The 24,729-nt window shown below is 44.4% G+C and overlaps 2 protein-coding genes across 2 annotated transcripts in view; both read left to right on the top strand.

The window, feature by feature from the left end:
* LOC119387882 (oxysterol-binding protein-related protein 9) overlaps positions 1–12,829 on the top strand; it is a 31,661-nt gene extending 18,832 nt beyond the window's left edge. The window contains exons 14-20 of the mRNA XM_037655439.2: positions 927–1,089; positions 4,701–4,785; positions 6,731–7,002; positions 9,216–9,338; positions 9,626–9,717; positions 11,505–11,640; positions 12,235–12,829. Coding sequence (XP_037511367.1) covers positions 927–1,089; positions 4,701–4,785; positions 6,731–7,002; positions 9,216–9,338; positions 9,626–9,717; positions 11,505–11,640; positions 12,235–12,306 — 943 coding nt within the window. The 3' untranslated portion in view covers positions 12,307–12,829. The remainder of the gene's footprint in view (positions 1–926; positions 1,090–4,700; positions 4,786–6,730; positions 7,003–9,215; positions 9,339–9,625; positions 9,718–11,504; positions 11,641–12,234) is intronic.
* A 2,334-nt stretch (positions 12,830–15,163) lies between these two features.
* LOC119387878 (pyroglutamyl-peptidase 1) lies at positions 15,164–24,327 on the top strand. The gene is made up of 6 exons (XM_037655436.2): positions 15,164–15,251; positions 15,510–15,551; positions 16,061–16,227; positions 16,472–16,582; positions 17,341–17,468; positions 21,064–24,327. Exons 1-6 carry the CDS (start codon positions 15,173–15,175, stop codon positions 21,317–21,319), a joined length of 783 nt encoding a protein of 260 aa, XP_037511364.1. The 5' UTR covers positions 15,164–15,172; the 3' UTR covers positions 21,320–24,327.
* The last annotated feature ends 402 nt before the right edge of the window (positions 24,328–24,729 follow it).

Genomic DNA, 24,729 nt, shown 5'->3' with positions numbered 1-24,729 from the left:
ATGCGAGTCCGTGTTTTGCTTTTATCTTCTGACATATTCGTCACTTATCAGGATTTTAACACTGTATCATGTTTTTGGAGTGCTGTGAGCCTCATCATTCAAGTGCTCATTGGGAGAAGCGAATGAGCAGAGATTTTCTTGCCTCTCGCACAAGACAGCACATTGAGCCACTGAAAATCATTTTAAAAACACAGAGGCTGACGACGCTCCACAGGCATATCAAAATTTTGATTTGGCGGTAGTTGAGAAGATAAGAGCAAGATGGTAAGCTGCGAATTCCATAACTTACTACAAATATACAGTAGTTTAATAACATGGGCTCAGACATTGCAGCATGTACTGAAAGTCGTGTACTGAAAAGCACTTGGCTTTCTCTTCAGGTTCTAGAGAAACCCATGTGCGCAGTTTGAAGTCCAGCACTCCTTATTGTTGGCGGTGATGTTACCTCAATATTTTGAAATCATTGAAGCAAGAAGCAATGCACTGCAGCATCTTTCTGAAAAGTAGCCCATAGGGGTGAAAAATTTTCTTTGACATTATTGTTGGGTGGTTCAAATACGTGGGAGCATTTTTTTTTTCCATTCGAATACATGCAACACTGCCGCCGGGAGCAGCCATGCAGCTCGAATGAACAAACTTTGAATTACTGGGTTTCTACTGTGTACTATATGATAATGTCATACAACTTGTCCAGACATGTAACGTGTCTTCCTATGAAAGAATTGGTTTAGGGTGCCTGTGGCACCCCAGCCTAGTTTTGCCTACTCGTCTTCATCATGCATGTGTAGTATTGAGAGATTTGCACGAACATTCCCACGTTCAAAGATGCTGTAGTGTGTCCGTGGCCATTTGCGGCCTCCATTTCCGTAATTTTGCGGAGTAGTCCTTTTGTTGAGTCTTGGGGAATGGCTGGGTTTTGTCTGCAGCATTGTGGACCGCGACGACCCCAAGGAGAGGATGGTCGAGGTGGTGCGGTGGTACCTGTCTGCCTTCCATGCCGGCCGCAAGAGCTCTGTCGCCAAAAAGCCCTACAACCCAATCCTAGGGGAGGTCTTCCGCTGCTACTGGAAAGTCGGGGACAAGCCTGGGGTCTGTGCACATTTTACTCCGCCTCTGTGTTGCATTATGTGCAGAATGAAAGAGGGGGGATTGATTGAGGGCTTGGTTCTTTCGTTAGATATAGCTAACGAAAGCAACAGACAATTAGGCCGAGGAAAGCACAGGGGAAATTAATTACTTTCTTCAACTGTAGTGTAGTAATTATGATGTAAATTGAAATGAAATGAAGTGGACAAAAAATTACTCTTTCCGTCGGTGGGATCCGAACCCACAACCTTCGAATCCAACATCCGATGCTCTACCGATTGATTTACGACGGAAGGTGCTTCCCCATCCGCTTGGTTGAGGTGTGTAATCACTGGGAGTTTAAGCCAGCGCCACTCGTAGCCAAGGGTGATTTTTCATCAACTTAAATTTATTTCAATTGACATCATAATTACTACACTACAGTTACACAGCAATTAACCCTTTACTGCCGGTTGTCGCGAATTAGCGACATACCGAAAGACGCCGATTAAGTAACACACGAAACGCGTTGATGCCTTCACCGGCGGCTGTCACGTATTTGCGGCGAACGTAGCTTTCAGCACGAGATATCAAGCGCCATTGCATGTAAGGTATTGCAAGCTGGAGCCCAGTGTTGTGTATGAGTTGCCGGAGAGCGCGAAGCACGTGCAACAGCTCTCACTTCTTCGTTGTTTTCTGCCCGAGGGACGTAAGTTCCATCTCCTATAAAATTTTTTCGATGTGCACGCATACAAGAGGTTGCACACGACATGTCACATTGTTTTCAAGTACGTTATTTCCTGCGCGATCCTCGCTTCTGTGGTATGTCGAGAATTCGCGACATCCGGCATTTGAGTCAGTCAGTGATGACTGCTGGTATGACAAGTTCATGATGCACTTCCGCTCTTTTTATGGGAAAAAAGGCTTCGCATGCGCTTGCCACCTGAAGATAAAACTGACCACAGCTGTCTCAATGTCAGCGAAGACGACGATGTCGATCCTGATCTTCATGTACAAGCACGAGTGTCTTCATCGAGCATTGAAGATGAAGACGAAGATGTGGTAGACCAGCCAAGCTAGTGCCTCTCTAAAACATGCAGTGCGGTGGGAAAAAAAAAGACTGTCAAGAACAGCAGGAAATTCCACACTGGAAAACCGCTCATCTTCAATGTGACGCTGTCCGAGCTCCTATTGAATATTTCAAGAAATTTTTTATGACACCTACACGGAACACATCGTTCAGCAGGGCGATCTGTTTGCGACGCAGAAAAATCCGAACAAAGGACTGGCTCTGTCTCGTGGTGAGCTAGATCTATTTCTCGGTGCCGTCACCTTCGTGTCATTCTGTCGGCTCCCAAGAAGTTGGCTATACTGGGCGGCGGAGTCTAGGGCACATATGGTGGCCGACACGATGTCACGTGATTGGTAGGAGGCAATAAAGTCAAACTTGCATTTAACAACAACGACGACGCCAAGTTACGTCGCCCTGAAGAGATCCGCTTCATTGATGCGGCGATGCCATACTTGCGTTGCATTGAACATATTGAGCTACTATTGGCTTAAGTGCCGGTTGTCGCGAATTCGCGACATACCTAAAAGTATGCGTTAAAGTTGCATTTTGGATAATACAACTGCTGATTTGTGTTAAGGCTGCTATTTAAAGCTGGAAAATTAAAAACAAATTTTTTTGTTCGGCGCTTTCATAATTCAGGCATTAAAGGTTAATTTCCCCTATCCTTTCCTTGGCCTAATTGTCTGTTGATTAAATTGCGTACAGTAAATCGCAGACTAAATTTGACAATCAGGGAATTGTCTCACTAAAGTGAGACAACATTCTTAGGTACTGGATATGGTTACTTTTTGGTTTTAAATATTCAGAAACCAAATCGTTTTACTTCTGACCGTGTTTGGAATGCCTAATTTATCAGTGTCTTTCTCATTTTCAGGCACTTTTGTGTCGTAAATGGTAGCAGAAAGATTATTAATGATCAGAACAAATGTTTCTTATTTACTGAGTATCTGTGTCGAGGGAAATCTTGTAGCTAGTGTCAAAAGCTGAATGCTTGTCCTTTTAATCATTTCTGTTAAGCATGCCTAAGCTTTTAAAGGGGTCATGAAGCACCCCTTGGGCTGATTGAAAAAACACATCCTGCGGAAAGCTGACACGGCTATGAACTGCTCTGCCAAATATTACAGTCATGCGCGCCGCGTAATGGCCACAAGCGGAGCGCGAAGTTGCCGTTTCCCTAGGCACCCTCTTTTCAAACAGAGGCCGGTTCTCACTCTCGTCGGTGGGCGGGGCGTCTGTCCGCTGTACGTCGCAAGAGACATAGCATGCTTATTGGCCGATAGCCGACGTAAATCGAGAGCGGCGTTCAGATCAGATGCGCTTCTTGCCGCGTGGTGCCGCCACTTGCCGGCGCCGCACTCCTCAGTACACAGTAGCCGCACTCGCGCAAGCGAATCACAGCGGGAGAGCGATCGCGTTTCATGACGCGCGCTGGCGTAACTTCTTTCCCCCATGCCATCCCTCCCTGTCTAGCTTCCAGTGCGCTCGCCGGCACGAGAAAAGAGAGAAAGCGCTGGGAGCGTGCGCCAAACCCCCGTAACTCCGCTGATTCTTGACGGATTCGAGAAATTTTTGCGGCAATCGATTCGGGAGGCAGTACACTCCGATACTGAGGCCATTAGATCATTACTTGGAAAAGTGGTTCATGACCCCTTTAAAGGACAGAAAATGCAAAAGAGAAAAGTCTGTCGTCGATTCTGCTTCTAACGCTTTTTTTTTTTAATCTATATGTGTTCTGAAGTGGCTTGGGTTCAACAGGGTTGCCAGAGGGCACAAGCAACTTTTGTATTTTGAAAATGGCCTGGTATATTGGCACTGGGAAAGCAGGCCATAACACTAAATGCTGTCATGAAAACACACTGTATTAATTGCACTTTTAGTCCCTGCGCAAAGTGGATACTTAACGACTTGCAATCATTGCTAATTTTTCGGCTGCATTCCTTTTTCTTCTTTTCCCGCCATTCTTCCTCTCTCGTCGTGCACTGGTAGTAACGCTGTACATGCCACAGGAGCCCAGTATCTACATGCTGCTGTAACTTAGTGACTACGGAGTAGAGCTGTTAAACTTGAATATTGTGGGTTCAATCCCAGCCGCAGTATCCATATTCTGATGGGGACAAAGGGCAAAAAACACAACATACTTACATTTAGGTGCAAGTCAAAGAGCCTCAGGTGGTCCGTGGTCATCTTGTTTCTCATTTCGTACCAGTAGACTACATGTCACGACATTTGTCTTCTGCAATTCAGCATGTTGTGTTTTTCGCACAAGTTTTAATCTACACAGTAGGCTAACTGCTCACAGCCTCATTCCTCAATGTAGCCCACTAAGATAATAAATTTGAGGCCTACACCACCAGTTGATAATCCTTACTTCCTTTTGGTGCTACATAGAATTGAGACTTGCGCCTTAGTGACCAAACGTGCATGTGCACATTTTGAAACTCACTATCAAGCTGCATGGCAAGGATCTTAAAAAAGTTTATTGCACCACTCTTCTAATCTCCAAACTTTTCACCTCAGTATATATTAATTTGGTTCTGCAACTTCATTTTCTTTTTGCTTGCAGGGTGTTGTCAAAGATGGTCCCGTGCCCTGGGCCACCGCAAATGATTTAACCTTCATTGCGGAACAAGTCTCTCATCACCCCCCGGGTTAGTGCCTCTGAGGTCTTGAGTTTATGCATTGCATAGCCCGATCAAGTAATGTGTAGCTTCAAGCTAGCGCATATCTAGATTTCTTTTTAAAGACAATAGTCTTCCTTGGGGTACTTGAATGCAGAAATTTTGGTCTGTCTGTCTGTCTTTCTGGCTGTCACACGATTCAGCCACCCGGCCAAAGTTTAAGAACGCCCAGCCATCTTGAACTGGTGGCTGCGTTCATACTCGTGAACATTGTCGATCAAAAAGCAAATACACATATCTGAGGTGCAACATCAATACCTAAGTATTAGGTGGTGTGTTCCTTTACTAGAAAATACGTAGATACGTAATTCTAAAGACCCTAGTGTTTCTTAGGCTGCGCTGAAAATGCGACGCTATGCATGAAAAAGCCGTCTGCCAACGATATGGTGCTACCACGTGGCAGTGGCGCTGAGTTCTGCACAAGCTCATGTTTCGCAACGTCAATGTTTCGCAACGTCACTGCCAGATGGTGTCCATATCTCACGCAGCGCCTCCTCTATTTTATCAATGCCAGCCAGATACAGCCAATTCAACATAGAGGAGGCTCTGTCTGAGGCAAGGCAAAACATAAATGGCAGAAGTCTTTAGTCTTTCGACAACATTTGCAGTGAAGCATGCAGATACGCAGCCAATTTTTTTTTCATATACCCGCCACGGTGGTCTAGTGGTTAAGGTGCTTGACTGCTGACCCGCAGGTCGCAGGATCGAATCGCGGCTGCGGCGGCTGCATTTTCGATGGAGGCAAAAATGCTTGAGGCCCGTGTGCTTAGATTTAGGTGCACGTTAAAGAACCCCAGGCGGTCGAAATTTCCGGAGCCCTCCACTACAGCGTCTCCCATAATCATATCGTGGTTTCAGGACATAAAACCCCACAAATAATTATTATTAAGATTTTTTCATATGAGAGCTCACTGCATTTCTCACTTCTTTCCTCCATCCTCGGTGCGTTAATTCCTATAAAGTCACAAAGACTCACGACCTAGGCTACGACATTGCCTGCATGAAAACAGAACATCTGTCGTCCCGCTTAGCATGCGTGTTTACTTAGTTGCCTATATAAAGTGGCCTGCTTGTATTCATCACCTACATCCATGCTACAGGGGTGCAAGAAATTATGGTACATTGATGGTGCCTTAAATGTTAATGCCATTCTTGCAGTATGGGCAAACTCGTCATTCGTTCTATTAACGCGATAGCGTTAAAAAGCTCGTATTGCAGAAATTCCGCCGTCGGTGTCGGCACCGTTGGTTGTGAGCGAAAAATCATCATCTTGTCCGTGACCGAAAAGTCGAAAAAGCTGCAAATAAAATAAATAATAAAAATGTTGGGTTCGAGTGAGAATCGAACCCAGGCCGCCTGCGTGGCAAGCAGGTGTTCTACCACACAGCCACACCTCTGCTTGGAGCTGCACTGAAAGTAACTTTCATGCTTCCCAAAAATACGCGTCCTGTATACAGGTGTCACAGTACGAGATGTAATATCGCAGTAATATTGCATGGTACAAGCTTACATTGCCATCGGGCGTCACACCATGTCAATATCCTAACGACTTGGTGGTTTAAAGACAGCCACCCATTACAAAAGGCACACACATTACTGCGCGTATTCCCTTAAGGCCACGTAGTGGGTGCATCGCAGCTTCGAAAATGTTTCTGGTTTAAAGCATGCTACCCATTACATAAGGCACACACCTTAGTGCGCACTCGTAGTGTTCAAAGTTCGCACCAGGGGCAGGATATCGCTATCGCGTTCAACTCTTAAAGGCGAAGCTTAAGCGGCCCCCAATTTTTGTATTTCACTCGCTATTCAGTTCTTTCACAACGGCAAAATATTCACCGTGCCTCGTTACGGCACGTGATAGGAAGAGGCTCAACAAGACAACGTCTTCAAGGCATTCTCTCCACATTTTTTCCAGTGTCAGCCTTCTACGCTGAGCACGCAGCCAAGGGCATAGCGTGCTGTGCCCACATCTGGACCAAGTCCAAGTACCTGGGCATGAGCATCGGCGTGCACAACGTGGGCCAGGGCTGCATCATGTTCCTCCGGTACGACGAGGAGTACGTGGTGACCTTCCCCAGCGGCTATGGTCGCTCCATCTTCACCGTGCCCTGGATCGAGCTGGGTGGCAAGGTCGAGATCACCTGCCACAAAACTGGCTACAACGCTGTCATCGATTTCCACACCAAGGTTAGCCGCATCCTTCACACATTTCCATTGTCGGCAGCGCATACTTATTAGCTTATATAGTAGCTATTTACTAGGAAGGCAGTCCACCAAAAGACGAGGAAACAAGGGCGAGCGCACGCTGCCAACTGGTTTATTAATTAAAAAACTTTTTCAAGGAAAACAGATGAGGCAACAAGGACAAGTGCACACTACCAACTGGTTTATTCATTGAAAAACTTTTCCAAGGACAAGAGATGAGGCAACAAGGACAAGCGTGCACTTTCAACTGTTTTATTAATTGAAAAACTGTTTTCCAAGGACAAGTGCACGCTACGAACTGGTTTACTCAATTGAAAAACTGTCTTCCAAGGACAAGAGATGAGGCATCAAGGACAAGCACGCACTACCAAAATAATTTAAAAACTGTTTTCCAAGGACAAGAGATGAGGACACAAGGACAAGCACGCACTACCAACTGGTTGTCAGTTTGTAGTGTGTGCTTGTCAGTTCCATAGCTCTAAGGTTTCTTTGTTTTTTTAAACTAACAAAACACTTCTCTATGTGATAATGGTGGCTTTTACCACCAGTGCTGTGCTGCAAGGAGCTGACATCTGTCACCATGGTATCTGTGCTGTTAAAACAAGATTTGATTTAAGAATGCTGTCATACGCGGTTTATCATACTCGTGAAAAAAATATTCATGTTCACTGGTTGTGCAGGGCACATGATTTTTGCATTTAAAGGCCCAGTGACAAAAGGTCAGCGAAAAAAATCCACGTCGAGTACATCAGGAAATACAGTAGGTGCACAAGTGTTTGTTGAGTAACAAAAATAAATGCTTATACTCTTCTGGGAAACAGCTGGTCACGCTCACGTGTGGTGAACAAATAGAAAAAAATGCCTTTTGCACGACACACAAGTCGTAGCCTCAGAGTACGTTCTTGCAGACAACCTGGTTTTATTTCTTTGTGCTACAATGATTCATGCTTGCTTTCTCTGGATCTTGGCACTGAACAGCTATTACTAAATTTACAGCACTGACGACCTCTGAAGAGCAACCTATTGTCTGAAATGAACAATGGAGACACTGACAGTAAATGCAGCCTGCGAACTGAATCGGAAAGCTGCTGCACAGACAGAAAAGCAGTTTGTTGTGGCTAAGCTTCTTTAGTTGGTGCCGTGAAGGTTGCCCAAAAATTATCACACCCTAACTAGCAACAGAAATGTTTCAATGAAATTACTACGCAAACAAATTCATGTGTTCTCCTTTTCAACATCAGTACCCAGAAGTTTTGCAGACACTGACTCAGTGTTAAATTGCACTACCTGACTGAAGTTCCTCATGTAGGTGCGCAGCATTGCAAGCTAGAGACATTCATGCTTTCCTTCATGGCTGACATTTGTGCCTAAGGACTTGATAACCTGAATATGTATATATAAATTCATCCTTGTTCATGATGAGCTACCCTGTACCAACAGAGCCAAGTCTCTTAATTAGCATCAGGACAAGAAAAATTGTCCAGTGTAACCACTTCGCCAAACATAGGTGCTTACTTACTGGAAATAACTAAACCAGGTAGTCGTGATTCTTTTCACCAAATAGTATTTCAATGTGCAAGGCCAAGACAGTAGACGCAGAAGGGTTCTGTGGTTGACAGTGATTACCAGTAGTCAAGCGAGATCTTTCTGAAGCCAGTTTTTTTTTTTCTGTCCTTTACAAGACTTGTCTTCCACCCTAACATGATCTACCCTTCTGTGGAAATGCGAACTTCAGCTAGGTCAGTTGTTTAACCACTCTTAATCACTTCAGCCTCATTTTTGCATAGAGAACTGCACCTAACATCCCTACTTGGCCTAGGTTAAGATCCGTTACTCATTGAGTGTTGTTTTCTATGTAAATGCTACAAGCGAGGAAACCTTCAAACTAGGCTAGCTACAATAGCATTATCTGGTTATCTCCAGTCCTCCCTTGTAGCAGCTTGCGTAGATTTTTAATACCTTTATCTTATATGTTGTTTATAATCATCCCCTACACCAGAGCGGTATATCTTCAAAAGCTATCAGAAGAACATTCAAAACCTTGTGCCTATTCGACTTGAGGGTGAAATTGAATGGCAGGGCATTCGATATGCAGTTTGTCTGTTGAGTTCTGACTGGTAGGCAATCTATCAACCATGATTTTAAGCAAGAAGTTTGTGCAAGTACTAAGGAAACAAATTCTTCTTGTTCCACAGCCCATGATTGGTGGCAAGAAGCATCAGCTCACAGCAGAGGTGTTCCCTCCCAATGAGCGGAGGCCATTCATGACTGTTACGGGTGAATGGAACGGTGTTATGACTGCCAAATACCCCAATGGCGTAAGTTGGAACGCACCCTCCATACATTAAATTTAAAGCTTTAATTTTGATACCTTTTGCCAAGTTGCATGCGACGCTCTTAACACATGGTGTGGCAATGCATTGAACTCAGATTCTGTCTTTTAGAAGGAAACCTATGTGCTCGCTCACGTTTTGTTTCTCATTTTTATTGTTCACTAGCTGTGAATACCAAATCAAGGTTCCCTGCGTCTATTTGTACCATCTCACTCAAGTTACAGAACGTCCAGGCTTGTAAGCAACATACGCATATTTCTTTGATCTCTCAGGACCAAGCTGTGTTTGTGGATACAACCACCTTGGCAACCACAAAGAAAATAGTTCAACCAATTCAGCAACAAGAGCCCTTTGAGTCACGCAGGTAAGCTGTTGTGCTATAGTCTGGTTACTGTAGTGACACTAGTGTCGTTGACATCGTCGTGATCGTCACTGCTGCTGTTTTTCTCCCTTCACATCATGCCACTGTTTGTTTTCCCTCTACCCCTTTTCCAAGAAAAATGCTAGCTGCATAAAATTCTTGAAAGTGCCATAGGATAGTGCTAGGCGCATCATTACTATGAGCCATTGCTGGACTTGCATGTTATATGCATTTACAAATTGGCCCATCATGGCAGCCCAGAATCAGTTGTGGTTGTAGCGCGACAAACGTAGACAAAAGAGCAGAGAACCACACAGGGCAGGCGCTAAACTTCGACTGGTTTTTTTAATCACAGAAAACACTTGCTTGGAAACTAACGTTGGAAACACAGTTGGAAACTAACTGACTAACTAGCCCAATTGGCTGTTCTGTTAAGCCCAGAATCCAAAAACACCCGACTATTGTGCATCGGGTTCACGTCTATAAATGACATCAGGTTCTTAGGGGGCCTGGGGCTCTCGGGGCCCAGTGCTTTTCAGTGTCGCTGTCAGTGAAATCGCTCAATCACTGTCATGGACACTGGTTTCTATCCCTTCCAATGATAGTAAAATCAGCCCTCCTTTTGTTGTTGTTTTACAAAGACTGAACCTTGCGGGCCCTATCAGCAGGGACTTCCACTATGCTGGAGCTGCTATGGAACCTCAGCAGTTTTCTAAAATTGCATTGAATTGTGTGGTTTTTCAATTCAGGCAAGGCCCAAACGCTGTCTTCATGAAGTGCTGTTGCACAAATTATGTCAAACTCGCAGCCTCAGACAATAATGAAGTTTAAGTGGCAATACTTCTTAAACTGTTATCCGACCTTAATTGCTTAGTTGTCTAGCTTTTGTATTGGCACTTGAATATGGTCATTATTTGTATTTAACTTCAACGTGATAGCGCATGGACTACTTTAAAAAAAAAAGCGCGAGTTCAGAGTCTAGGAAGAATGCATAGACTTGGAAGAGAAGAACAGTGGTCAAACGAGAGATGTCCCAGTAGCCAACTTTGCAAGCTCCAGTTGCTTTGTTGAGTCTTTGGTTCCGAAGACACCGCATGTTTGACTGACCGCTGTCACTGCCATTATTTTGTACCACATTACATCATCTACACTCTGATATAGCACGTGATTTTAGGCCTCTTTACAACCATATTACATTCCATCATAAGAAGCATTGGTCAACGCTAACACCACATGAAAAGACATTGCACTGTTTGGCCAAACCTGGCCCTTGCACCACAAAAGCCCACTAATTATCATCATGTTTGACCGCTTTTGGAATGTGGACTTTTTGGTATGTGAAAGTGTGTCCACTGTCCTGGAAACATAGTTTTATTAAAAATTAGAAAAACCATGAGAGTTTCAGTGAATTCTGCTTTCTTTCCTTCTATAATAGCAGCATAATTAGAAGGACACCATTTTTTTGTGTATAACGCGCCACTACATATAACACCCCTCCCCCCACCCCCCACTGCCATCCACAACAGAATAAAAATCAAAAAGATCACCATGTATTGATGTGAAGCTGCCTTGCATTATCGTGAAGCCAACTTGAGCGCTGAAATTCGCGTATAACCCGCATCCCAACTTTAGCTCCGAATTTCTTGTATATTTTGTGTGGGTTATATATAAGAAAAGGCTGTAATTGATGGTAGTCAAAGGTCATTAAAGGTAATTCTAACACATTTCTCCGACATTTACCCACTAAATCGCTGCTGACATTTTTTTGCTTCGCTTCCTTCTTGAACTAGGTTATGGAAGGAAGTGACGCTAGCCCTGAAAAACAAGGATGTCAACAAGGCAACCAGCAGCAAAACGTTTCTCGAGGAGAAGCAGCGCAGGGAAGCCAGCGAGCGACTCCACAGCGGCCAGGCATGGAAGCCAAGGGTGTGTGTGCAAAAATAGCATCTAAACTGGAGCTTGTTAGTGCAGCCTTGTGCTCAGGAAAAATAGCAAAAAAATGGGACACGAAAAGGAAAAGCAGGCAGGAAACCATGCCTACTATCCATTGAACCCCTCATTCAACTTGTGTGTTTGCTTATGACAGGGTTCTGCCTTCATGCTTACTGTAAAATTGGTGTTTATGCTTTATTGTGCTTAATTTGCCCAGTTTTAAATGGTAAACTTGCTTCTTTTTTTTTTCATTACACAAGTGCACCATTACAATGGCCTCAGGCTGTTTGTGGGAACTTTCAGGAAAGAATGAATGCATGAAGGAGTAGTTGCCAAAACTTGATGTTTGATGTGAGCCCTACGTTCATTCAGTCTTCATTTTTTTGAGACGACACTTGTGTACCTGCCAGCATGTATATAAAGAAATTTACGCTATGGCAGGTTGCCATTCGCTTTTGTGGCTATTTATGGTGTAGCTGTCTGCAGAAGTATTTGACGAAATATGTAAGAGTGAAGGTTGATGGAATCAAATCTAATTGGCAATGCTAATATATTTCTCCTCACTCTTTCGCTTCTTTTCCCTTTCAGCTATTCCATTTGGAAGGAGAGCACTGGACTTACGACCACTCACTCCAGAAGCGAATGGGGAAGAAGAACTAAAGACTACCATTGTCGTCGCCGTCCGAGCGTTGCCGCGGCTTGCCACCTCGCCGAGATGCCACATTTGGCGAGAGCCGGGCAGAGTACCACTACTCCCAACTACCATTCTGCTGGCAGAGTGCTGCCAGCTTTTCACTATGCATTCCAACCGGAGTGCCTCTCATTCAGGACTTGTGAGGTGCCAGCGTTTAGCTGCCCGCCCCGGGCCGTAGGTTTCCTCCCCCAGCTTGGCAGATCCCCCCCGCGGATGACGTAGGAGCCGGGACAGAGACTTGCCTGGCCCTCGAGGTTGCCGCGGAAGACGTGAAGCTGCCACAGTTTGACTCGCAATGTACTCTACTAGTCGCGCGCCTGCAATGGAAGGCTGCAATGTGCTACCGACATATATACAGTGCTCACCAGAGCTGGAACGGTGGATAGGGACTCAACGGGTGAGGAGGGGCAACCGTAGCCCTCTCCGTGTCGAGCAATAAAAAGCGTGGCCTTCTTCTTTAAGGTCACGCCCCCTGATCATCTCATAAAATTGTTTGTGTGAGACTCCCTTCTTTGCATCTGTTGGAGTCGTCCTTGGGTCTTTTAACTTTTCTGCATTTGACCCAACTGAGCAATACTGTATGCCTGTATGCAGTAGTGTTACATAGCAGATACTGCGTGTGATAACACTGTTGTCTTTTCTCTGGACACAAGTGAAGTGCATTGGGGTGCTAGTTGATACGACATTTAAACAGAGTTAAAATTGCACGGAAGGGCAGAGCACAAGTAGAAGCAGACGGAACAAGTGGTAAGCTGTCAGCCTACCACGGTAACGTGACAGCTTTGGTGTTCTGCTAAGCGCAAATTTGTGGTTCAGTGATCCACAACTCTAGCTATGCTCTATGAATGTTTATACATATATATCATTTTAAAAAACGTTACGAGTAGTCAGTGAAAAATCGAAATCATTTTTATTGAGTTATGAAGCGTAGTACAGGGAACTATATATAATTTTCAGAAAGGTTATGAGTAGTCTGTGCAGAACCGGAATAATTTTTTACTGAGTCACAAAGTGTAATACAGGGAAGGAGGGATGTCCGAGGGCACATGAATATAATGGGACCTCTTGTCGTATAGTGCACAAAACAGGTGTAATATTATTATTGAGCAATGCGATAGAAAAGTTGAATGCATAAAAAATAGTATAAAAACAATAAGACATTGACATAATAAATTATGCAAAATTTCTCCGACACAAAAATTAATACAAGATGGTAATGGTAAAACATTCCAAATACAACTCAAAATAGAATATATTACTACCAACAAGAATGCTAGGCATGAGCAACTTCTAGTAGGATATTGGTGCCAGAACTGCCACAAGTAGGACGTATTTGTGCCTGAAGTTTGGTGCATATGTTGCGTGTGTGTGTGTGCGTGCGTGTGAGGGAGAAAGAAAGAAAAATGATCAGTGTATTGAAAAAGAGGAGACTTCCATTTTAACATAAGATAGTAACAAGGATTCGTTGATGTGAGTCAGGAGGAGACTGCAAGGTGATCTGTTATAAAAGTAGGCTGTCTGTCATAGTTTGTAGTAAGGGTAAAATACGATTTAAACGAAATGTAGCTGCCATATACATAATGCATTCCCACTCCTTGGCATTCCTTGGAACGTTAATTCAAATTAAATATTTATGTTAATGTTGTATTCAGGGGCGTAGCCAGAAATTTTGTTTCGGGGGAAAGGGGGGGGGGGGGTTCAACCATACTTTATGTACGTTCGTGCGTGCGTTTGTATGTATGCGTGCAATGCAAAATTGAAAGTTTTCGGGGGGGGGGGGGTGTCACCTCCCCTCTCCCTGGCCACGCCAGTGGTTGTCGTGGTGTTTTTATCATGAGGACTTGATTCCGGAAGACGAAGAGAGCTCTAAGGTGTATTTAAGAACTTTGCAGTCAAGATGCGCTAAGGAGACAGTCGAATAGGTAAAGTTCGATACATAGACGGCTGACGAATTAATCATATTAGTGTTCCAATGGCCATTATTGTTTTTGACCGAACTGCAAGGTGTGCACTTGAAAGTCTACAGCTGTTTCGAGCGCGATGACTAAATTACGAGAATGCTTGTGCGCATGCTCGCGCAAAGTAAAGCATAATTTTAGCCGCAGAGCACAGTAAAATCTCTATTCAGAGAAGTATAACGTAAAAAGACCCAGACGCATTTCGAATGTGATTTCGCTCAAGCGAAAGTTCTGATAAACGGACTAGGGTAGCTGTTTGGGCTTGTTGGTTTGGCATGACGCAGGTTGAAAGCGCAAAAGACGAAGACAGATTAGGTGACGCATGTGTATCACAACCGTCTATTGCTCTTTCTAGGAAAGAGTTATGTTTCTTGCGTCGGGAGATGAATTTTGTGCCGACAGCGCACACGTGATGTGTCACGGCTTCTGTGCTATATATGTGGTTGCCTGGTTCCGAATAAAATACTGTTGTAAGTCAGCGCTCGTGTGTGTCAAGCCTCTTCTCTGTCTTCGTCTTTTGCGCTTTCAACCTGTGTCCTGATAAACGGAACACACTTTTTTTAACTCGTCGAGTTTCGTTGCAGCGAAGTCTGTTGTACAAACATGCATTGTGAAGGCACAGAGATTTGGATGCATGGTTACGGCTACAGTGACGTAGAATCATTCTAATTACAACCAACCTCTTTTATGGCCACTTTGTCAATATTCGAATTGTCGCGCCATGTGACGTCATGCTTGTGTTTATTTCAGCAACTCTGGCCATATAAAGCTACATAAAGGACTTTAACTACCTAAAAATTTTTGTTTTGTCTATCATGACTGTTTGTGAGTGCAGGCGGCGGAATCCTCTCGTGCATGAATATGAACAACAACAATGTTGTGTTGTGTTGTTCCCGGCGCAGTCAGTTTCGAATTTGCCATGGCGGCGAAGAGTAGCAGTGACTCGTTGAACGGTAAGTTTTGTTGGCTCTCGCTGACGTGTTTAGGACGAGAGTTTTGCCCCAGAAAAGGTCTCGCGAATGCCGCAAAATACCGTGGTACCTCGACGGAACATTTGTGCTAGCTGCACAGGCTGCCAGCACGATATGAGAGCTCGGTTGTCACTCGCATACGTGACTTGCCAAATGACGCCCGGCATAACATTACGGCACCACCACGAAGTTGTGAAAGCGGAATCATGTAGAAATTTCGTTCCTTGTTTTTTTTACCAGGTGTGTGCCTGTCCGAAAACGAACCGACCGTCCTTCTAACAGGTGAGAGTGGTAAATAGATCACACTAGGTCACTCCGTCGAACGCTAAGCACGTGATGCTTGTTTTCCTAATAGCCCCCCAATTCTCTGGAAGCTATCAGAAAGGCGTTGCTTGCGGCGTTAAAATAGCCCGTTGATATGGCAGTGTTACTTACGTGGCTCTTTTCAGTTTTCGGTCTCGAAAGCCCGAGGCTTAGCCTGTCAATCGGCGATCAACTGAAAGTCAACATGGATCGTCAAAATTCCTACTTTTGTTGAAGCGAGAAAACCTAGTACTTCAGAGAAACTGCATTGCCGTTTCACAGTGCTTGTATTAGAGGCAGTGTTTTGTTGAAGAAACAATTAAGTAGTGGTGGTGAACTTACCCAAATGTTGCTGTCGAACCTACGCTACTGAATCGCTACTGAACCGGCAACCTACGCTACTGAACCTGTTGCTCGAGCGGTAGCGCTATCTTTTCTTCCGATGTTATCAGTACTGCGTGCGGATCTTCTATTGCTGGTTTATGCAGGGTTCGGTCTGTTCCGAGACTACGGTCACAATTCGAGCAATGAAGTTGTCAAGGCCCTCGCCAAGACTGGTATCCCTGGAACGAGGCTCGTGACGAAGGAAGTTCCAGTAGAGTACGACACTGTTTCAAGCGTTGTGCCTCGATTGTGGGAAGAGTTCAAGCCTGATGTGAGTCTGGTGGTGGAACGAATGAAGCGTGTAGTGACGAGAACAAAAATTATGCTGCTCGCTAAAACTTACGATGAACCACATCAAACTTTTCTACCTGACGTTGCATCAATTTGGTAATATTAACCCTGTGTTTTAAACGCCACATTTGTGTTAATTGGCGATTGCGGATGATGTTGCATGTACTGCGTCAGCTAGGTGCTTAGAGGCCCGTCTTTTTTTCGTACCGCATTTCTCATTGCAGCTTGTGGTCCACTGCGGCATGGACGCCACCACACGGAACTTGGTTGTGGAGAGTCAAGCGCACAATAGCAGCTACTGTGCTGCCGACAACAAGGGTGCCGTACCAAAGCAGGTGACGTGATCTCTGTGCTGTTCCTTAGCTGGATATGCTGAGCGGATTAGACAGCTCCAGAAAAACTGCCAAGATGTCAACACCACTGCTATGGAACAAACAAGGCAGGAGAGTATAGTCATGCTGGCATATCATGCAGCCACAACGTACCACTTGCACGTGCTGTGACCAGAACATAGTATGTCGTATACTGAAATCATGATTGTGCACAAATAACAATCGATATGATGTAACCACGTATCTTCAAGCTCTAATTGCTTTATTTTAACCATAGAAAACATTGCAGATATTTAATATTTTCTCTGGGAAATTCACAGAGAGTTCTATGACCATAGCACTTGTACACGTCCTGGCTTATAGGCATACATGCATGGAAGTATCTTGCATATAATAATCATACATGTAATAATCCCAAGGAGCACCTAGCATGTAATAATCTTTTGAGAGAATCTACAGTCAGTCTGTAATCATAGCTTGTGTTTTAGGTTTCTATGCTTGCTTTTTCTTTCACTTCACCGATATAAAATAGTAATCGACACCATAATTTCTAAACACACGGTTAGTTTAATTACAGTCACTGTACAACTTAGGTTCTAGCAAACCAACCTTCTCCTCATTCCAGATAGGTCTGCTGTATTGTTGTTCTCCTATAAATACATCTATGCTGAGTAGTAACTGTGTGAAATTCTCTAACGGAATACCTTCTGCATAACAACAGACAATAGATTCATTTTTTTCTCTCAACTTGCCTGTTTCAGGGCCTCTGCTGTGGGGTGTCTCCGCAAAATGAACGACTCAGTACCTGCTTCGACCTTGTTGCACTCACTGAGAAGCTTAAGACAGCTGGCTGCCCAGTTCCCGTTGAGACGTCAAACGATGCTGGCAGGTAAGCATTGTACTACGTAGGTGTGAGTGAGCAAGTGCCTTCATTTTCAATTGCTCAGTTTTTCTGGCTCCCTGTCACTAGCAGTGTTTACTAGAACAGCCATATTTATGAAAAGGAATACACAAGCATGTGGCGAATAGCCTTGCCAACTACATGTGACACTATGCTTTCTTTCATGAAGTTGACAATTGTAGATGATTGTGCAAACTATCATGTTGCATCACATTTCTAGTGTGTCACACTGACATAACAGGAGACCATTCTTTACTTGTTTTCATGAATGTAGACTTTCCAATGCCGTGTTTCTGGCAGAGTTTAATGCAAACGTCAAAATGGAAAATCACAGAAGCTTTGCGGCTTCATCTTTGTCAGTATTGCAGGTTTCTGGTTGCCCCTAAGCATGTTGCCATTGCAGTTGCAGCTTGCGTGTTGCACTACACTCGTAGTGTTACCCCAGTACAGTCAAGGACAAAATTTTGCGAGATGCCGGAGTGCCATTCGAAAGCTGCCTCTGGGACACTAGGCAGTATGGTGAACACGTCATGGCTATGCTGGATGATTACTAAGCACATGTGCGTCTTATGGGGAACCTGCGCTGGAGTTTCCGCGGACAGGCTGCGCCGCCCTGCCGGGCACGGCCGGAAACACTTGGGCATACAAACAAATACGAGTGGCTGCTAACGTGAACCATGCCGCCGTGCGCGATCATCAAACGAGGAAAAGGAAGCGTCGAGACCGGCGGTATTGTTGTATCCACAAATGCCACTATCAAAAATGTCTTTAATAACTGAAAAAAAAAAAATAGTCCAGAGCATAGTTGACTCCCTTTGGCCTTGCTTTCCACCGATGCACATGGGTTGGCGCTCTGGAAAACATCACAAATCTTCTATTTGAAACTGGCCTTGAAAAAGTTAAAGAAAGCGCATGACAGCTTAGGTTGCGTAAGCATCGCGCTGTACATTACACATACCGTATTTACTCGATTGTAACATGACCACGATTGTAACGCCAGGTGTGACATTTCATTATGTCCAGGAAGAAAACATAGAATTTCGGTATTCGATTGTAACGCGAGGGTCGACTTTAGGTTGCAAAAATCTAGAAAAAAAAAAAAACTCGCATTACATTCGAGTAAAACGGTACTATACGTCACTGTCACGTGCACAGCTCTAGAACGGTTACAAGTCCATGACCGCTAGAAAAACCGTGTTGTCTACGCATGTTCCATTGCTGATCACACACTGCATGTCAAACTCGGAACAACCACGAAGTCAATTACCACTAAGGTTCCTCAAAGGCATTTTTTTTTTAAGTATCAGGCTTAGACGACGGCCGATCGCAAGTTTGCAAACGGTCTGCAGACGATGGCGAGTCGACGTCGTTAAAGCACGAGACCTGCGACATGTTTGTATTTCCACTAACACCACTGATCTCCACTTTACACCGGCCTTTTTACATTTATTTCACGCTTCATCGTCAGCTTCAAAAACGTTTTTTAAAGACTGCGATACGAGCATTTAGTGGGCACATGCAAGCCATTAAAAACACCGTAAAGCAAAGCGTGTAACGAAACAGCTTCTGTAATATAGTACGAGAGCTGTAACTACGGATTACGTAAATGTGATATGCTCGCTCAAAACAGCTGTCACTCACTGGGCTGAATGTTCTCAGTGCTGCCTGAGGCACTAACTTTATTTCAAAGCAGGCGCACAACGAGCACACTGCATACACCGTCGAGCTTGCTAGCGCAATTTGAACACACTTACCTGTAAGTTTACGTCGTGCGGTGCTTGACACTTCACCGAAAGGTCACAAGCGCTGTCTCTTCGAAAACCAGCTTCTTCCACGTCATAGACATACTTCTCATTGGACAGCTTCCGTCCTTTCGACAGCACACTCTCGCGAAGGTACCCGCCCGCACACATCACATCACTGAAGCCGCAGCGGAGAACAACCGGTGGCATCGCTGCTTGCCCGCTGTGCCACAGTGCAGCGAAGTGTCCCGATCTTCGCTAGTCTTGTGCGTTCCAAAGTACCTACAAAACGACGCACATCGAGCAAAAGCCGCAGTAGTGTCGAATGACGTTCAGCATGCGTTTGTGAGGGAACGTTGAAACGTGCCGTCGTACGCCTCGCGGCGGCTCTGTATTACTGGATGTTTCTTAGCTAGCTCGCCAGGGCGGCGCAGCTTGTGCATTTTAGGCACGCCACCTGGGCAGCGCTGGCTACGAATACAGTAAAACCTCTCGGTGATACGAATCTCGCGGGGTCACCAAAAATATTCATATCATCCGAAATTTGTATCACCAGAAAACATGGAAAATTAGTGTGCGACAAAAGAAGGTGGGCATATGTTTTGATTTATTGCTTCTCAGGGCCGCAGCGACGTCATGAACAGCTCTGAATGATTGCCAATAAAGTGTTTAGTTGTCAGCAATCATACTTGTACTCGTAAATATACCGTGCGTGTGCGCATGTGTAATTAATGAACCAGATATGTTGTGACTCGTGATCGCTAGTAACCCCTTCCTAATTAATCTTAGTACGCTTTTCCGCATGACATCAGAGTACTACGGCGAAAGTGCCTTAAGAAGCACTTTGTACGGGATAGATGAAGGCCAGAAAATTTTAGAACCACTGTCCTTTGTTGCTGTTATTTTCTTATCGCGGTGGTGTTGGGGGTGTTATTCGGGAGATTTACGGCCGTGCCCGCACAATTGGGAGGGTTGCTCAAAATTCTGGAGTCGTGCAAATCGGAGTTGGCAGGTGTGCGTGTACGTAGTGAGGCCTAGCGCCTTCACCATGACCAAGACCGTCCACTTTGTCTCTTGGGGTCCTCGTACCCCGTTTCATAAGATGCCTGATTGCGAGAACCTGGCTTGCATCGACGTGGCAGGCATGTGTTAACACAGTACGACGACGCTGCTGCCTCGAGCACAGCAGCACGTGTCGACGCATTGGAAAGAAAAAAGAGAGAGAGAAAAAAACAAGTGCTACGCCACTGCCATCTGTACTCTAAACATGAAAGTGCATTAATGTCTCCAAGATTTGCGCACACAATCTCGGAGGCAACGACGCACCGCTGATGGTCGCATAGCCAGTATTTCCGCACCCGCACGTGGCTTCCGCTTCTTCTGCGACAGCGTGGGCAGCACCTGTACCTACCATTGCGCTAGTGTATGTTCGTATCAAACGTCGTGGGGTGAAAATCGATTTGCAACTACCGTACTCCATTACATTGCAGGTTAATGGGACTTGGACGGGACCACAGGAAAATTTCGTATCACCACGAAATTCGTATGAGCCGTGATCGTATCACCAAGGCTTTACTGTATTATCTCATTTACCTGCCTCAGGCAGCGATCAGGCAGGCAAACGAGAGAATATAGGACACGCATGGTCTTAGTAATCGTCCAGCATAGCCTCGACGTGTGCACTGCACCACCTAGTGTCCCAGAGGCAGCTTTCGAACGGCGCTCCAGCATCTCGAAAAATATTGGCCGTGACTGTACATGCAAGTGCTTGAAGGAAAATCTGGTTGCGTAATTGGCTGCAGTACATATTGTGTCCTCACATCTCTTCTTGCGTTCCCAAGGTACCTGTGTGAGTTCATCTACTTCACCTCGCTCAGGATCAGTCCTTGGACCGTCTTCATCCATGTGCCACCTATAGATGAGCCTTACAGTGTTCAACAGCTTGCCTGCACGGTCAGCACTATCATATTGCAGCTCCTCGAGCAGAAAAAGAGCGTGGCCAAGTCTACTGTCTCTGATGCGAAGGTTGAGAAAAGTCAAAGTCAGGAGAAGCAGGCTATTGCAGCGTGGAGCAATGAAAGCAGCTGTTCGTCGTAACGATGCGTATTGTTATACGTATGCAAACTTTGTACTGTACGATCACAGTTAACCGCTTGGGCATGCCTCTATAAGGTAGTAATGGTATGAGCCTGGAACCATGTTGAATGAGCACGCGTTAGTATAGAAAGCGTGCCTCATTCTTACTTTAGCGGCTCCTTCTGCGATAATTTTGCGCTTTCTGGCATTCTGTCTTCGCCGAACGTAGAAGACACTGCTGTAGAACTTTTTAAGCTCTTTTAGGTACAAAGCCTACTCTTGGGTTTTTTTCTTTCATTTTCTTTGAAGCTCAGTATTGCTTGACTTTTATATGTTGTCTGATTGAAGGTTTTATTCATGAGCTCGTTGCAGTTAATGTGACAATGACGTTAAGAACCGTGTTTACTTTTTGTGCAATGTCTAGTTGAACGTTTGCGGAATGCAGCTGTTACAGGCCAGGGTACAGTCCTCTTCTTGCGGCTCAGCACCTTAACTGCTAAGTTTATTGAAATGTTGAACTAGTGACTATTTACTGGTCTTACGGTGTTACTGTGTTCAGAGAGATTTCATCTTTTCCAAGTTTCTGGTCGTCACTGGTAATGTGGCATAAAGCTTTTTTTTTTTCTTTTTTTCGCGTGTTAATGCTTCACTATATACTCTGACATTGTTCAGCACATGCTGCTTCGATGCTGTTCAGATCTCTCAAGTCAGTGTCATGAAAAACTTGCCAATTGTATTCAAAAGTGATTGTCACTCCAGTTCTAAGCATTTGTTGCTTCGTTAGGTCAGGCCACAAGCCCAGCTCAAAGTAAAGAGTCGGCCAGTGTCTCACAATGCCGTGATCGCTGAGTTGCAGCTCTGCCTGTGTTTTATACAAAAAAAAAAAAGAATGCTGAGCAATTATGTATATCATAGGCTTACATGAATGTTGGGCTACAATGCCATGCTGTGTGTGGTTTTTAATACGCTAGGTGTGTGCAAGTGTCAAATTTGAATGTATGGTTTCATTTTTATGTATACATAGGTAACCTAATCCTATCTATTATATCTGTAGTATCATAAACTGGGAAGGTTTCGTTTTTTTTCCTGTAGCAACCATTTGACTATTACTGTCGTGAATGTGTACTGCCTGTTACAGGCACATGTTATGAATTTTAGTTACAGGGAACCTGCTTACTGCACACTACCTTATTTTTGTACCTCATTTGTGTTTTAGATCCGCTGTGAATTTGTTATGTGCAGTGAGGGCCGTGCTCTATTCGTTCAGCTGCTTCTATTTTTATTGGAATACGTTATCCTTCAGCTATGTTTTGTAACGTTTTATTGGAGCACTACGCATTGTACCTTATTTTCAAACATGTCACATTGCTGTGAAGGTGAACAGCTTAGTACCCGAGGCATGAAATAAAGATTGAACGCTTCATTGGACGAACTTGTGCCCAGAAAAGAAGAGAACACTCATAGTGGAGCAATAGCAATGAGCCCAGTCATTCGTTGCCAAAATCTGATCTGCAGATGTACCGCATTGGTTATTTATGCATGAGTCACAGTATATTCCACCATAATCACTGGTTCTCACGTACATTCTAGATTGTCTCCACTGATGATGTCATGCAAGCAATCTGATTAGAACAATTGAAAGCATTAGAGAAGGTTCCCACATTCCCGATACAACCAGGTGCCGTCTGCACCGAGCGGTGACACATGTAGCAGTTTTAGCCGGTGAAACACTGTCTGTGTGAAAAAAAAAGATGAGTATGCAGTTCAGTATATACATTTCAATGCATTTTAGTGTTTGTATTGCATCAAACATCAGCTGAGCCTACAGTTGTCAGTGGAAATATTGAAGTGACAGTGGCAATGAGAATTTCTGTTGTGTGATGGGTAACAAGTGTTATAGAGAAGAGTGCTAACGGTTGTAACGGGAATAGATAATTGTACTTGCAGTGATATTTAAGTTCGTTTTCTGCCAACAGTTCCTCAAGCCTTCTTCCTTCACAATGAAAGTGGAATATATATCAAGGGGCTCGTTTCTTTTTTTAGACACAACCTAACGGAGTGAACATACAAAGAAGCCAAGGAAATTATATGGGACATTTTGGTAATCTTGAACTGTAGCGTTAGTAATTGTGACATAAATGAGAATAAAATTGAAGTGCACAAAAAGACACCTTTGCCGTTGGTGGGTTCTAAACCCATAACCTTTGAATTATATCTCCTTATCAGCTGCCAGCTCGTAAAAAGATCACGTGCCGCATGATACCTCCTGGAAAAAAGAGTGCTCCACACATAGGGGATGTTATTTGTAGTAATTGTGATGTAAGCGTGAAGAAATTAAAGTGGACGAAAAGTGGTCTCGTTCTGGCACACTTCAGGCCTACAGGTAGTACGCGCGGGATTATTGGTCAGCTGTCAGCTCGTAAAAAAGATGGTGTGCTACGTGACTCCAGCAGGCAAAAAAAATAGTGTTCCACACTCGCTGTCCTGGCTACATGCAGCGCTTGCTAAAACTCCCTGGACACGCGCTGAAATACCGAACAAAATGGACGAGGGAATGCCTACCATTGTAGCTCCATTGGTAGAGCATCGAACACGTAATTCGAAGGCTGTGAGTTCAGGCCCCTTTGACGGCAAAGATGTTTTTTTCATCCACTTTAATTAATTTCCAGTTATGTCACAATTACAATGTTACAGTTGATTACATGACCCCCCATGCTTTCCTTGGCTTCTTTGTTGGCCTCTTTAAATTCCTTCAGTGTGTATCACGATCTTTGACACAGTGACACGAGCTCTTCACCTCGTCAAGTGGCCTTTCCAACCACCAAAGCATCTCCACGTGTCTAACCTAGTCTATTACTAATCATGCAGCATCAATTGCTGTGCATTACGTGCCATATGAGACTGCTGTATTTGTTTATATTTTCTTTTTTCACTTGAGTGTTTATGTAAAGGCTGTAACTGTTTGACGATGTTCTTGAAAGTGAAGCTTTCTTGCTATGCATTCCTTTCATGAGGCAAAGTGAAATAAAGGCTTTCACGTGAATACTGCAAGAGTGCAGTTCTGTTGCGATGTCTTCATATTTGCAGCACTGTGTGCGTACTTAGTGCCCATCTGAGTTTAATAGTTTTATGTTCTCATATACCACACAGCTCAACACTTTCGCGACGGCACCTATTCCCATCAATAGTATGTTGACGATGACTTCAAGTTCAAATATTGGCGCTCTTGGAGCGCTTCTGGACAGCTAACGCCATTTAAAGGGTAAAAAAGGCAGTACTTTATCAGTTTCATTTTTGCGTTTCTTTTATCAGCCGCAGGGCCATTTTGAAAGCTCCTGCGCAGTCGGGGAGGTGAGCGCTCGTGGTTTCGGTTGTCGCGTCAAAGTTGCTCGCGGATGCACCATGAAAACGGCGAATTTTGACGGATTCGA

The sequence above is a fragment of the Rhipicephalus sanguineus genome, chromosome 3 (genome assembly GCF_013339695.2).
Source record: "Rhipicephalus sanguineus isolate Rsan-2018 chromosome 3, BIME_Rsan_1.4, whole genome shotgun sequence".
NCBI classification, from domain to species: Eukaryota; Metazoa; Arthropoda; class Arachnida; order Ixodida; family Ixodidae; genus Rhipicephalus; species Rhipicephalus sanguineus.
This window is presented reverse-complemented; position numbering and strand designations above follow the sequence as displayed.

Bases quoted from the DNA above. Each gene is read 5' to 3' on its own strand.
- LOC119387878 (XM_037655436.2), top strand. From the start codon at position 15,173: ATGTTGTGTTGTGTTGTTCCCGGCGCAGTCAGTTTCGAATTTGCCATG. The intron at 16,583-17,340 runs GTGACGTGATCT...TGCCTGTTTCAG, and splicing joins AGGGTGCCGTACCAAAGCAG to GGCCTCTGCTGTGGGGTGTC. The intron at 17,469-21,063 runs GTAAGCATTGTA...TGCGTTCCCAAG, and splicing joins ACGTCAAACGATGCTGGCAG to GTACCTGTGTGAGTTCATCT.